At 41.5% G+C, this 15,089-nt stretch overlaps 1 protein-coding gene across 2 annotated transcripts in view; it reads right to left on the bottom strand.

The window, feature by feature from the left end:
- Positions 1-15,089, bottom strand: part of LOC126396539 (guanine nucleotide-binding protein G(q) subunit alpha) — a 52,749-nt gene continuing 37,660 nt past the window's right edge. For both annotated transcript variants that reach the window (XM_050054716.1, XM_050054715.1), the window contains exons 5-7: positions 14,297-14,426; positions 8,256-8,409; positions 1-5,676 (exon numbers count right to left, since the gene is read on the bottom strand). In XM_050054716.1, coding sequence (XP_049910673.1) covers positions 5,486-5,676; positions 8,256-8,409; positions 14,297-14,426 — 475 coding nt within the window. In that variant the 3' untranslated portion in view covers positions 1-5,485. The remainder of the gene's footprint in view (positions 5,677-8,255; positions 8,410-14,296; positions 14,427-15,089) is intronic.

Genomic DNA, 15,089 nt, shown 5'->3' with positions numbered 1-15,089 from the left:
GAGAGTATAGGAACATATTTTATTCCAATTTAAAACATTTAAAGGAGAAGGCTATGAAAATCATTTCATGTTTGAATGAGGTTCAGGCAACAGTGGTTGAAATGAAACATACAAAAGAGAAATATGGCTAAAATACTGTAAATCAATAACCATTAGGACCCTTTTCATGAGGGCGTTGCATGAATACAGTATCTCACCCACCCACTCCCTCCCCAACCTGACAAACACATGCAATTAAAATGACATTTATCTTAAAAACAGCAGTTCATCATTAATCTTAAATATAGAATAAAATTGTCCTTTTTTTTTAGTTAATTAATCACATACTTAAGTGTTTATTTGTTTTAAAAACTGGACCATGAAATTCACAGGTCCTCTGATTTTTCACAACATTGGCACTTGTTAAGAGTCTGGCTTTACAAAGAAAGGGGATTGGCACACTCATTGTACATAATTTACATTTGGTATACTTAAAAAAAGAAGAAAAAAAAATCAAAACAAAAATACATTACTTTCAATTTGTACACCACTACACAAAGTTTATTTTAACTGTTTTAAAAAAGTCTGTCATCTTAAGTGGTCCTAAATACATGTGTTAAGGTGTGTCAAACCTTACAAAAGAAACAAAATAAAAGATGCAAAGATAGCTTTTTAATATCACTGTGTGTCCATCCCTCTAATCAGAATGGATCTCAAGCATAAGCAATAAGCCGTCAAAAAGTGTACACATACATACACACACGCATACGCACACACCTCAGAGTACCAACGAGCACGCTTGAACGGACATCTAAGTTGCATGAATGCAGGCCCATTGCAGTGGTGCAGTTTCAGTGCCTTCGACCCAGGGAAAGAATACACAGTCCAATCAAGTACGGGAGAAGAGAGTGGAGAATGGCGGACATGTAAACTCACAGCATTCACTCACTCGCGATTGGAACCACCAAAATATTATAATGACTGTTTTAGTACCTTCACTTGGCAAGTCTTTTAATAAATACATTAATACTGAGGCTTCAAACACAAGCTTCATTCGGAAATAAAGACACCGTCATGTTAAAGTGGATGAACACCACCACAGAGCTCTGGATCAGGTGACGACAAATTGGGAATTTTCGTATCTTTTCTGTGGCTGATCTGATTTTGTTTGGCACAGTGTTTTGTACTGGATTGTCGTACAAACCTTCTCCACAATGCATTCTACGCAGAATAAAGCAAATACAGTACAAGTCAATGGAAAGGGCTTTAAAGAAACGACCCAGCCCTGCTGCTGGCTCTGATCACTGGTAGTGTAACCATGTGACTTGGTCTGTGTTGGGACTAGCCACGCAAGGCATGAGCTCGTATAGTGAAAGCTGATCCAACATAAGTGTTTAAAGTGTACAACGTCATGCCAACACTGGTCCCTGTAGTGGTCACCTTCATTTATCACACTCACAGCAGTCCAGTCAAGTTAATTTGCCTAGTGTACACCAATCAGCCAAAACATTAAAACCACTGACAGGTGAAGTGAATGACATCGATCATTTCATTACAATGCAATGTTGTGCAGGGAAACCTTTGGTCCTCGCATTCACGCGGATGACCCGTTACGCACTCCACCCACCTAAACATTGTTATAGACAAAGTACCCCCACTGATTCCATCAGTACCCCCAATGACAGTAGCCCCCCAGCAAGGCAGTGCACCATGCCACACTGCGAAAACTGCTCAGGAATGGCCTAAGGAACATGGCAAAGAGCTTCAGGCAAATTCCCCAGATCCCAATCTGATCAAGCATCTGTGGGACAAACCGGTGCCCCGGAGGTCCTTTGTTCAGGCCTAAATGAGTCAGAGCAAAGTCCAACCTATGATGAACCCTCTGGCCTGTTGAGGCATGGAGACAGGACCTCTGGGGGTGTCCTGTGTTGTCTGGCACCAAGGCCTTGTCGTTCAACCCTTTGAGTCCTGTGGGTTGCGAGGTAAGGTACCAGCATGCCCAATGGATGTTCAATCGGATTGGGATCTGGGGAATTTGGAGGCCAGGTTGATGTCTTGAGCTTAGTCACGTCTGCCGAGCCATTCCTAAGCACTTTTTGTGGCGTGGCATGGTGCACTGTCTTGCTGGGGGGGTACACTGCCATCAAAGAGTGCCGTTGCCATGAGGGGGTGTATTGGTATGTAATGGTGTTTGGGTGGGTGCATCCACATGAATGCCAGGACCCAAGGTTCCTCAGAAAAACACTTTACCAGCCAGTGGTTTTAATCTTTTGGCTGATCGGTGTATAAGACCCCCACACACCTGCCGTTCAGGTGGGGAGCCACAGATCCGGGGAATGGAGCATACTTCCTGAAAGCCAAGCTGAGGATTTTTAAAAGCACACAAAGACGTCACTGTTATCCCAGCAGCAAAGCAGAACATAACACTACTCTCCAAGCTCAGGAAAAGTCTGTCAACTAGTCGATTCAAAAATACATAAGCTCTTAATTTCAAACTGAAGAACGTGCTGAATTGTGACACTCGCAAAATCAACGTCTGTAAGCAAGCGAGTGTGAAAAGCATCACCATGTATACGGGATAAAGTGGTCAAGAAAAGGCCTTTAAATGTTGGCTGAAGCACCAAAGATTAATCCACAAGAAATACACGCTGGAAAAAACAAGATCTCAGCCGAAATAACTTCAGAGCTTTGCAACATCTCTACAGAAAATTATGGCACTTAGCATAAATATACATATCCCTTCTTTAAGTGTCTCAGGATGCACAAAGGCTTCATGTACAAGATAATGGCTTTATCAACACGACGTACAGAAAGACTCTCACTGGGTGCATGTGACTGAAATCAAGGCTAAGAATACACAGGGTGAGTGGATCCCCCTTAAACTCAGCACATCGTACTGCTTTTCTGTAGAAAATAAGATTTTTTTTTAACTGGAAACTTTCTGGCAAACAATTAAAGATACACAGAAAGAGTTCGGCAGGACCTCTAATAATTTCTTTGATGTGTAATCTGACCCATGAAAAGGTCAAACTGTCCCAAGCACTCCTCTTTTTCCTGACTCCAACACAGCCAATGCCAAACATGGAAACACTACCAATGAGAAGATAAGCCAAATATGCAAAAACCACATAGTGGGAAATATCACAAAGCCAAGAAGATCAGCAAATAATCCATAAGAGTAAGAGGATGGTTAGATTAGCGACAGCCAGGACACTAAATATGTGCTATTGCACCTTGGGAACTTCTTTTGACGTTAGCCATTCTCCTCCTCCAAAAGGCAAAAAGATAATGAACAAAGAGCCAAACAGCCACCAGACTTCCCTCGGGAATGTCGTGTAGGCATCTGTGGACTGCTGCATTCCTCCCTCACTGAACCTGCGGCCATCACCCTCAACAGGATGTCAACACACTCCTGATTCATACCCCCCTCCCCTTCCCCTCCACACTCGTTAATTAATTGCACCTTTTGCTCTATGCCGTCCATAGAGTCCTTTCATTTCTACCAAAGCTGCTAGTAGTAGCCCTTGTGATGAAAAAGTTATGAAAACTTACCTGAATTACATTGTGAAGACAAAAATAGCCATCTATCAACGTTCAGCTTAATGGAATATTTAAACAACTATCAGGCAAGAGACACGATATGGGATTGGTACCAATAGCCAACACATATCCTCAAAAATTACAAAAAAAAAAAAAAAAGCAAGCATCCTTGAACAGTAAATATTCAACCACTAAGTTTTTTGTCTGTTTTCATTTTCCTATTTGCATAAAGCACAAACCCGACATGGAAACAGTGTTTTTTTTTTCCCATTGTCAAGCGTTTCAAAACAGAACTGCAACAACTAAATATATGAAGTATCATTAGAAAGATAGAACACTTGTCCATAAAATAGTTTTGATATTTTACAGCAGTATAAAATCTCCTCCCGTCTCCTCGGTTGGAAAAACTGTGAGCTGAAACTAGGGAGGAAGTCTCATTTACTGTATCAACAACACATAGATCTGATTGATAAATTAGACATACAAAAAAAGAACTCTTAACTCTCGCTATCCGTTACAGTTTATCAAATGTCGGCTGAGTAATATGGCAAAACAAGAGTTGATTACGGAGAGAAGCCATATGGGTGATCGAGACCAACTTGTGACTTGTTAAGCTAACTGGCAGCGCAAAAACTGTTCATCTGTTTCATCTACAACTGACTATTGCACCGTACTAATCTGGTATCATCATGTCTGCACAAGAAGATTATTCTCACCATCAAAGGGAACAAGTAAATCACAGTACTAATAATACATGTGTGATTTAGACGATAGTCGACATAAAAAAATGCCACACAAAGTGAGTCATTACGCCATCAACATCTGAATGATCCACTTAATTAATTAAGCACTTAATTTTGGCAATTTCCAAACATGTTTTGTTAGTATCTGAACCACTTAAGGGATGAGCAGGATACTGGCAACGTAATTATATTTACAGAAACAAACGTAGGTGGTTTTAATTTGGCAACGGGGAGCTGATATACAGTATGTAAATACCGCTAGTGTTGTCTCTTAATTCTGTTTCGTAACGTATGTTAACACTTTAAAATGAGGGGCAGTGTAAAAGGAGTGCTCCTTTAAGTAGTCATCTTCAATTTTAATTGTAGAACAATAGCAGTAATAAGAATAAAACCAAGAAGTTAACATAGCTGAGAATATTTAAAGTCTGCAGAGAGTCGTCTCTGTGTAGCCCTCACTCTGTGTGAGCAGCATGAAAACTTTATTTACATTCAACAGAGCCTCTGCGCTCTGATTTGGGGCCGGGTTGACAAAAAAAAAAAAAAATCAAATACACAATTCAAGACCCAGGGGGAACCAAGTACCTCACTGCACCCCAGCACTGCCTGATAATATATTCCTATCATCATAATTAGTTACCCTTTGCAGAGGAGCAGAGTCCAGGGTCTGCAGCCTGGCCGTGTGTCCTCGTGCTGTAGTGTGTAGCATGCATGGGTTAAATAAGAAGAAGGGGAGAGAGCCCTTTGTCCATCAAAGCTTAGTCTACCCAGAGAAGGCCCTCTACCCACCTCCAACACACAAGCACTGGTGATAATGTAGTGTAAAGAAAGAAAAAAAATGTGAGCCGCGCCAGGGGCCGAGAGGAGCCTCAGAGCAGACCGTAAAACCCAAGAGAGGGGGACGAATGGAGGGAGTGTTATATTTGTGTGTGTACACGAGGAGCGATTATTAGAGCCACGAAACAGATAACCATTGTTTTAAAACAACCAAAGAGCTGAGTGGAGAGGGGGGACAGGACGTGGATAGTGTTGGTCTGGTAAAGTATGAAGCAATGCTAAACTCTTCGAGCAGCAGCGTGTTTCATGCACATGTGTGTGTTTCTAGAAGTGGACTCTGCATTGTGAGTATGTGTGTGTGGGTGTGTTTGTATGTGTGTGTGAGTGTGTATGGGGGGGCTGCAGGTCTCTCTCTCGCTCCCTCTTTCTCTCCGTTTCCATTTCTCTTCTCACACCAGGTTGTATTCTTTGAGGTTGAGCTGCAGGATGGTGTCTTTGACGGCGGCAAAGACGAAGCGGATGTTCTCCGTGTCGGTGGCGCATGTGAAATGGGAGTAGATGATCTTGTCACTGTCTGGGTTCAAGTCCACAAACATCTTCAAGATGAACTCGCGGCCCGCTTGGGCGTCCCGCTGGGGCCCTGGAAGACGAACAGACCATCTATTAGGCATCATACTAGCATGATTTAAAAAGGAACTTCGGTATTTTTCAACATGGACTCACCACATTTTTGTGTGTAAGTGACTGATGGAGACAAGGATTTTTGAAATAGGTCCAGTATAGAGACTGCAAAACAGGCTGCAATGTAATCTCTTCAGGCAACTGTGCATTGTCAGTTTACGTCCACTAACGGTGCTTGCAGGCTCAGATTGTTATTATCAGTGTCTTTGACCACGTTATGGCAATGTCCTACCTGTTGCTTAATCCAGATTGTCAATGTATGTAACTAAAGGTGCTTTCAGACCTAGAGTTGTCTTGCTTCGGTCTGAATCAGGGACTAATTTTGTCACAAAGTTGTATAATTGCCTAGAGTTGGTTCGTGTTCTCATAGCAGCATTTACAAGTGGACCAGATAAAATGCCTTGAGCAAGAAAGCTGCTCTTGATTGGTCAGAATTTCCATGTGGGAAAAATCCAGGAAGTAAACCAAACCATTGAAGAAGAGTACACTTGCAAGATAAATGTGACACTTTCTAATGTCACAATGGAGGGACAACTACGCAGGTTGATTTTAGCGCTGCTCATCGTGGACTATATTGCTGTCATTGTTCATTTTAGTCAAATCATACAGTTTGAAAACGAGGCGCGGCTCCAACTAGAAAACAATGTTTTGATGCATTGGATGTGCAGAATGTGCATATTAAGACAGTACAGGAGGAGGTGCACATTAATAATCCTCCAGGACTGTAACATGCTCATGTTTAACACAACTAATGTGTAATTATTTATATTCATTGTATATTGTATTCATTGTATATTGTATATATTTCAGATTGTCTTCATTGTATATTGTATATATTTCAGATTGTCTACTTTACTGTTTTTATTATTTATTTTACTTTATTGTCTACTGTAATATTTTATTTATGTTAATGTCTACTTTAATATTCTATTTTATTCTATTTTATTCTAATGTCTACTTTAATATTTTATTTTATTTTATTTTATTTTAATGTCTACTTTAATATTTATTTTACTTATTTCATTGTCTATTTTAGTATTTTATTTATATCTTCATCTTTATCTCTTGTTTCCATTCATGCTGTATTTCTTTTTCTACTTTGCACGGAGCATTGGAACAAAAACAATTCCCCCCCGGGGATTAATAAAGTATTCTGAATCTGAATCTGAATCTGAATTAGACAGCACTTAGTTCGGATCGAGGTCAGAACACGTTCACCACAAACGAACTGCACCAGAGTTCATTTGTAACCGGACCAAGACCTTCTGTTTTGGTGCACACCCAAGTGTGATTGCTGTGTTCGCACCTGCCCAAAAGGACCACACTTAGGGGGCAAAGTAACTTGAGTCTCCCTGAACCAAACCAAACAGGCCAGGTGTGAAAGCACCCCAAGTCTCACAAAAATAAGTCTCTTTCTAAAATCTCGTGGACTTTTCCACATTGTCAAAATCAGCTAAATATTTAGAGATGCAGGCTTGGAAATTAGCAGCAGCCACCAGCCAACATGCAAGTGGCTGCTAGATTTGCTTCACTCTCCAGCCAAAAAAACAGTGGCTATCTAGTGAGTGGTTGGTAGATAATGGACTCTAATGAATCTCTTAGGTAACATTAGGCTACGCTTTCTGTTCTCCAACTCAACAAACACTTCTCAGCACTCCTCTCTTTAACGTTCACTAATGTTGTCACTGTTGTTTTTAGACTACAACAGGTCACCTGTCGCGAGAGTTCAGAACGAGACTTGGTCACAATAACAAAGAGACCAGTGAAAGGTGAGGAAAAGTGTTTCATTTCTCTGTATGGTCCATTTCATAATGTTGTCAAACAATTCTAAGAACAATCTGAGCCTGTCAGTGGCAAAGCAAGCACTTTTAGTGGGCGTAAATGGACAGTGCGCAATTGTCCCAGCCTGTTTCACTGCAGCGACACTCTCAATACTGGACCAGTTTCAAAAATTGTTGCCTCCATTGGTAACTTAGACAAAAAAAAACATGTTTCCTTTTGACCTTTGTTGTTCTTTTGTGCTGTTTTAAAATATGAGCATCCTTTATCAATTAATAGAAAAAAAAGATGAGGAGAAAAAAATTACATGTTCCTACTCTGTGACTTTTAACTGTTATGTTCAGTCAAGTATCAGTTTGCAGTGTAGTGCAGCATTATCACCATAAGGTGTCACTATACAATCAAAAATATAGGGGACAACTTTCCAGCCTGGGTGAAGTTATAGAGTACAAGTGACAAAAAAATGTGTTACACTAGTAAGCTGCCAGTTTGGTGTTCAAACAGGTAAATGGCCTTTACTCGCTAAAAGAAGACAGAAAGAAACAGACACAGCATCACTGACAGAGCCTGACCTATGGCTCAGCCTCTCACCCATACGGATAATTCATTAAATGAATTCGGGAATTGAATTCACTGCTGAGGCTCAGCTAGCAGCACGGTCATACGATATACAACCATTCAGGGGTAGGCAGACTATGTAAACTGTATGTTGTGGTTAAGATGTGTATTTAAAAAGAAAAACTAAAAAAATCAAATCACCATCAAACTCTGGGAAGTAGTCGACCAGGTGAGAATACATGATCTTCTCCTCCAGCAGGTCCTTCTTGTTGAGGAAGAGGATGACGGAGGAGTTTTGGAACCATGGATATGTGATGATGGTCCTGAACAGAGCTTTACTCTCCTCCATACGATTCTAACACGGGCCAAAGAAGACAGAGAGAGAAAGAGACAGAGGAGGGAAATAAACACAGAGTTAGTCTTTTAAAGTCTTTTGCGCTTGATTCTCACTCAATAAATAAACAGATTTTATTCAAGGCTCTAACTCCAGGGTGTCCTGCTGTCTCAGGGATGGAAAAATATATATTTTGGGACAGTGTGGGATGGAAGGTAGACTTTGCCTATAAAAAAAAAATACAACTGCGATTAAACCGTAACATTAATCTCTGACAGCGCTGTCAGTGTAGAATTGTGAGAGCGTACATGATTCAAGAGAGCACAAGCACTCTGCCATACACTGACGTGCACACAGCGATAAGATGAACCGCAGCAGTGACATCTGAAAGCAGCGAACCTGTCGCAGCTGTCAGGCAGTTACAATGGCGTCCCAAAGCGGTGGTGGGATTTTACGCTTTCTGGTGTCACCGGCAGCCTAACTGGCACGACGTACCGTAGAAGAGACAAAAATGGGGACAAACTGCAACCACACATTCTCTGTATCTCTGTCTCTCTCTCATTGGAGCACGCAGACAGGTGGCCTTTCACGTGCGCACACATGTGCAAACACACCCAGTGTTTACAAATTCAAAAAAAGAAAAGAAAATGGTGACAATGTTTATGTAAATGTAAGAAATATTCATATAAAATGTGAGCTTATTTATAATCTAATCATTTCCATCATGTTTTGTTGTCACAGAAATAATTTTAATGTAGGAAAAACAGTTCACAGTTATAATTGTGAGCATTTACTTCAGGATGGTTGAAATTGTATTTTTGGGACAGTGGTGAAAAAGTTAAGAGTCCTCGTTTTATCATTTCTGGCCTGTGCACCAATGCGTATACTTTTTATTTTGAGGATTATCCCAAAAACAGTTTTTGGGTTAACATTCAGCTAGCACCTGGACACTGAACAGACCTTTGTGTGTCTGAAACGCTGACGTTTTTTTTAACCTTTATTTAACCAGGAAGTCTCATTGAGATTGAGATCTGCAGTACAACATTACTGGTGGTGAGTCTGTGAATGTGAGAAAGTTCAGCCCCTTTTTCCTAGTTTTTAGCAGCTGCTTCAGTCAGAGGGGGCGTGACCTGTGTATTTTTTTTTGCCATTTAAACATATATCGATATAAACATGTAAATCACATCACCAGTACTTCCTTCTTCCACCTAAAGAACGTAGCTCATCTCCGCCCCTCACTTTCCCCCACTGCTGCTGAAACTCATGCCTTCATCACATCCAGACTTGACTACTGTAACAGCGTTTTTTATGGTGCACCATCCAAACTCCAAAATAAACTCCAATAAATCCAGAACTCTGCTGCTCGTCTGCTCACCCATTCCCAATCCCGCTATCACAACAGCCCTGTACTCTAGAGCCTTCGCTGGCTCCCTGTCCCACAACGCATCCAACTCAAAGTCCCTCTCCTCACTTACAAAGCCCTCCATAACCTGGCTCCTTCCTACCTCACTGACCTGCTCCACCACCACACTCCTCTGATGCCAACCTCCTGACTCCACCACTCAGAACCAAGCCCAACCTGGGGGAACAGAGCCTTCTCCATAGCTGCTTCCTCTGTCTGGAACACTCTTCCCAAACACATTCAAGACTCTCCCGATGACTCTCCCGGTGTGAATGATGTTGTGTGTATTTTATTGTCTATTTTGTGATACGTTTTTAACCAGTGTAAAGCGTCTGAGTACCTTGAAAAGTGTCCTATAAATAAAATGTATTGTTGTTATTATAAGTATTATATTTAAAGACACTTAGAAGACTGAGCTGAACAGGGCTAAACAACAATGACCGGCAAAAACCAGAGATTTCCAGTTTAATAAACACTTCTGTTTTTGGTGGAAGGACAGGGGGACTCTGGACTTGTGGCATAATAAAGGACTTAAGAAAATGAAAGTAAGAGACTCTATTTACGAAAGAAACAAGACAATTAGCAATAATAAAATTGCAGCAAACTTAAACTAATATTTAATTTCTCCTCAAAAACAAATACATGAAGAAACAAAACTGTTTTACTTAAACCTGCAATCACGTTACTTTCACATTTTATATGATTGCTAAGATTGTTGCTCATTGTTTTGTGAAACCCTCCATAAATGCACAAACAGAAGACGTTGATAGGTTGTATTTGGATATTTTATGTTTGTATATTTTTCAGACAAACTGCTTTTTCTGACACAAAACTTCAGCTCACTAACAGGGATGGCCCATAGCAAGATGGCATCAGTTGGAAGGCAGCACTTGGATACAGGGTATTATAGTAACGAATGAAAAACAGTCAGAGGACTGTCTAAACAACCCAAAAAAGTTGAGTAAGACTCCCTGTTAAGTGATCCAGGCACGTTTCAAACATAAAATTTCTCCCTCCAAAGAAAACTGTCCAGCAAACATAAAGAGTGGAGTTGGAAACCTCGTGTAAACTGCTAAAAGCTGAGAGCTGCTGTCAAACATGACTCCTCTTCCTCTGTCTGATCTTTACTCCTCGCCAGCATCACTCCCACAGTTTAGTCTCAGCAAGTCATAATATGATCCCAGACAGATATGACCTGATGAAATTAAAGACGTTTGAAAACAATCCCGTCAGGCTCCGACTGGTCTGAATGGTCAAAGTCTTGGTCTCCAGTCTGTCAACACGCCGGGATAATCTCTGAAGTCTGTGATGCCTAACCGCTGCCCAGCCTTGGCTCAGCTGTCAACCATTCAGAAACAGAGCTCGGTGAGAGCAGCAAAATGTTCCAGTGGGGCCTACCACCTGTGACCATGTGACACATTACCAGCAAATACACAGCAACCTGCAGAAAATAAAAAGATATTCCCATCCTCGTGTGTTCAATAAGGTCCCACGTCTGAGCAGACCCAGTGAAGATAAAGTACAGTGTGTGTGTGTGTGTGTGTGTGTGTGTGTGTGTGTGTGTGTGTGTGTTGTGTGTGTGTGTGTGTGTGTGTGTGTGTGTGTGTGTGTGCGCGCATTAACAAACTGTTGTCAGTGCAGACAAACATCGACTCTGTTGATCATGAAGCTGTAGGGATGTACAGCAGATATAGAGAGTCAAGCTGGCAGCTGGGTCTGGATTATGAAACCCGGTCGTCATATGACCAGGTCAGAGAAAGGGTCTGTTGTCAGGAGAGGAGCAGAGGGCGTGCAGGAGCTGATCACATTAACTTTATTAGTGATAATTCTATCTGAACAGTTAGAGGGGACGGGGCTGACCATGTAGATAAAGTCAATATATGTAAAGAGACAGAAGACCTCTGTTGTCTTTGTTGAGAGAGACGCATCAATAATCATGACCGTGTGTGTGTGTGCAATCTATGTGTGTGTACATGCTGGTGTGCCCTCAATAAACTCAACAAACCCCTCTGACAAATCTAGTTTCTTCAATCCAGAAACATTTTCTGTATGGATGTGACATATGGTCGTTGAGCTGAATACAAAAATCAGAAAACTGCATTTTAACAACACAATTAGATTAAATTTAAATTAAATGTTATGCTATAATGTAGCATAATGTTTTGCGGGAAACGCAACAAGTTGTGAACACAACAGTGACGAGTTATGACCTTAGAAAGTTGATATGGTGACTGTGTTAGCAAACAGTTGCTTATTTCTACATCCAGCTGACAGAGACCAACATGAGCATTCACTGGAGTCGTGTTTCGTGTAAGTCCAATATTCACTCTGCTTTTAACTTTGTTTTGGTCACCACCAACTCCTGAGAGAAATATCTGAGGGTGGATTCACAAACATTTAGAGAATACTCTCATATCTCATTTCCACCATCATGGATCGAGTTCTGTTCCGGTTCCCGCCCTAATTTTGAACCATAAAGAGCATTTTGACAAAAAATAAATTGGTTCAGAACACGAAAAGTTGGCTCCCAGTTGGACCTGAAGTGTGAACCATGAAGGCATCAATAGACTTTAAGTGAGAAATCATCAGGGAAAAAAAGATCTCATTATGGTCTCATTATTTGGTTAGTTGGTCCATTCTTGTTTTTAGATAAAAACAAATATCTGTAATAACAAAACAAAGGTTTGCAGGTAATCAGTGATATCCCCTATCTTGCTACTACTGTTTACTTCTGCTGTGCATTGTGCAAGGCCCTCTGTTGATGACACATCCTTGATTACAATGGTTCTGCTCCAAACTGGTGAAAACAGGCTGACAGCACCAAGTTTCCAAGAGTCCTGCAGGAACACAGCTCAAGAACCAGAGCTAATTTGGTGGAGAAGGGGTATCAGAGAGCTCCTAAGGGTGGTTTTACACTCTGTACTTTTCAGCCCTCTAACTCTAATCTCTGACTCAGCGATTTTTGCACATATGTGAACACTCGGAGAGAACTCAGACCCCTCAAAAGCGAACTGAACTCAGACCGTTCGGTTCGCTCCAAGTCCACAGTGCAGTTCACTTAACCTGTGCATTGTGAATACAAAGCACTCCTGGTTCACTTTGCTCTTTGCCATTGTACTAAGCCCTCTACATCACATGCTGTTGCACTGGGACACTTAAAAAAAACAGACAGAACCCCGTCAACCTGTAACACTGGCAAGGACGCAGGACGAGGAGTAGTTTGGTCCACGGAGGATACTGCACGTCTCCAGATGTGGAATGTAGAATACATCAAATGGTAACAGTCTACAGCACAGAAACACTAACGTTTTCCTCCAGTTTTAAGTTCATCTGAACGTTGAGGTGTGAACAAAAAGAGGACTGAGGTCCCATCAGAGCTGAAGTTGACCAGAACTGAGTCCTCTCACAAATGAACGGACAATGTGAACACAAAAATGTTGGTCCACTTTAAGAGGACTGAGTTTGTTTCATTTAAAAATAACTATTGTGGTAACACCCTAACTTAGCCTAAATCTTTTTTAGCAAGGAGTCTGAGCTTAGGAGTGATCTAGGAAAACTGTCAGAGCAACTTTTACCCTAGTGAGGACGTGTGGTTGACACTACTGCTCAGTATGACGCATTCTTTTAAAAGATGTGATTGGTTGCCCATTTGTGAGCCTGCAAGGTATGGACATCCAGCGTGAATAAAATGAACTGCATCACAACATGAGGCTGTGAAAGGGCTCTAATTGTTAGTGTGATCACTGATGACGAAGGCTGAGGCAGACTCAAGTCATCCAGTCGCCAAATATCTCAGTGTTGTGATCGTTTTCATTTCTGGCGATACTGTGCTGGGCGGGAGATGTGAGCAAATCTCTAATGAGATCAACCGCAAACATTATCCCTGCACGATCTAATCTGTAGCATTTCATTAACTCACTGTCATTCAGCTTTATCTCTACTTCCTCTTTTCACCATTTTCTCCTCTGCTTACGTAACGTTCACCTCAGGAGCTGTCTTCAGGGCAGATGTTTTATGAATAACTTTGATCTTTACCAGGACCTAGTCTTAACTGGGAGGGGAAATTCTTAGAAAGCACAATTCTAGGAATGTTCTTAGAATTCCGTCACTACCAGCAACTCTTTGTATTATGAAGCCTTGTGAATATGGCCCCTGGCTCCTTAGCTGCTACGTCTCTCCACTGTGTTCACCAGCTGGTCGCCAACTTTGTCAGCTGTTTGCTGAGCAGGTAGCTTTAGTGTACAGTACATCTGAGCTTTTCCCACTGGAAACAGCTGCCGCCTGCTGCTGGAAATTAGGTTGAATGTCTGCACTTTAAGTTTGAATATTCCAGTTCAGCTGAAGGAGATTCAACAGGCTGCTCAAGGAGCTGAATTAAAAGAGTGAAACCTTGCAAATGTCTTGTGATGGCATGTTCATATTCAGCATTTATTATAATTATTAAGGGATAAAATGCTGCGTGTCAACTAAACTGCACAGAAATCAACTATTTCTGTGTCGTCTCACCTCGTTGTCGGACTCCACAAGGACCTGGTCGTACTCGCTGAGCGCCACCAGGAACATGATGGAGGTGACGTTCTCAAAGCAGTGGATCCACTTCCTCCTCTCTGACCTCTGACCGCCCACATCCACCATCCTGATTGGAGCACGATGCGATGAGATGGATGGCCGCCACACAGGGGGCAGAAAGATTCACATAAATGAAAAGAAATGACAATCAGCGCTACATCTATCACCCAGAGTCTTTAGATCTTAAGTGTTTAGCTGTTTAACCTTAGAATCAGCGGCACATAAGTAAGCATGCATGTCAAATACTATCTCAGAGTATCTTTTGTTAAACCCTGAAGCCACCAGCCAAAAGATCTGTCTCACTTAAAAATGGGAATATGATTTTTTTAAGAGGAAAATGTCAGTGCAAAGAGGCGTTCATCTTGTAAAATGTCTCCTAAAGCTTTGTATCCAGTTGTGGCCAATCAATATATTTCAAGGCCAGTTTGGAGTCACTACTGTTACTACTTGACTACTCGAACAATATCTTCTGAGTCTAGCACAGTTCAAGCCAAACACCTCTTCTGCACTGAGAATACAAACTGAAGAAACGTGAACAGAGCATCTGCAGCGTGAATCACAGCGAGGACAGAGCTTCTCTACGGTGGACCAAAAATATCTACAAGGAAGTGTATGTGTGTGTACAAACAATGCCACCCTGCTCTCCTTTCTCTGAGAAGTAGATGCAGGAGAGTCTGTTTAGGGGATGGAGAGTAGTACAAAATATTTTCTGGTTTTGAAGCGCCAATAA

This window comes from Epinephelus moara, chromosome 10 (genome assembly GCF_006386435.1).
Source record: "Epinephelus moara isolate mb chromosome 10, YSFRI_EMoa_1.0, whole genome shotgun sequence".
Classification (NCBI taxonomy): Eukaryota; Metazoa; Chordata; class Actinopteri; order Perciformes; family Serranidae; genus Epinephelus; species Epinephelus moara.
Note: the sequence above shows the minus strand (reverse complement) of the source record. Positions and strands in the feature narration are given on the sequence as shown.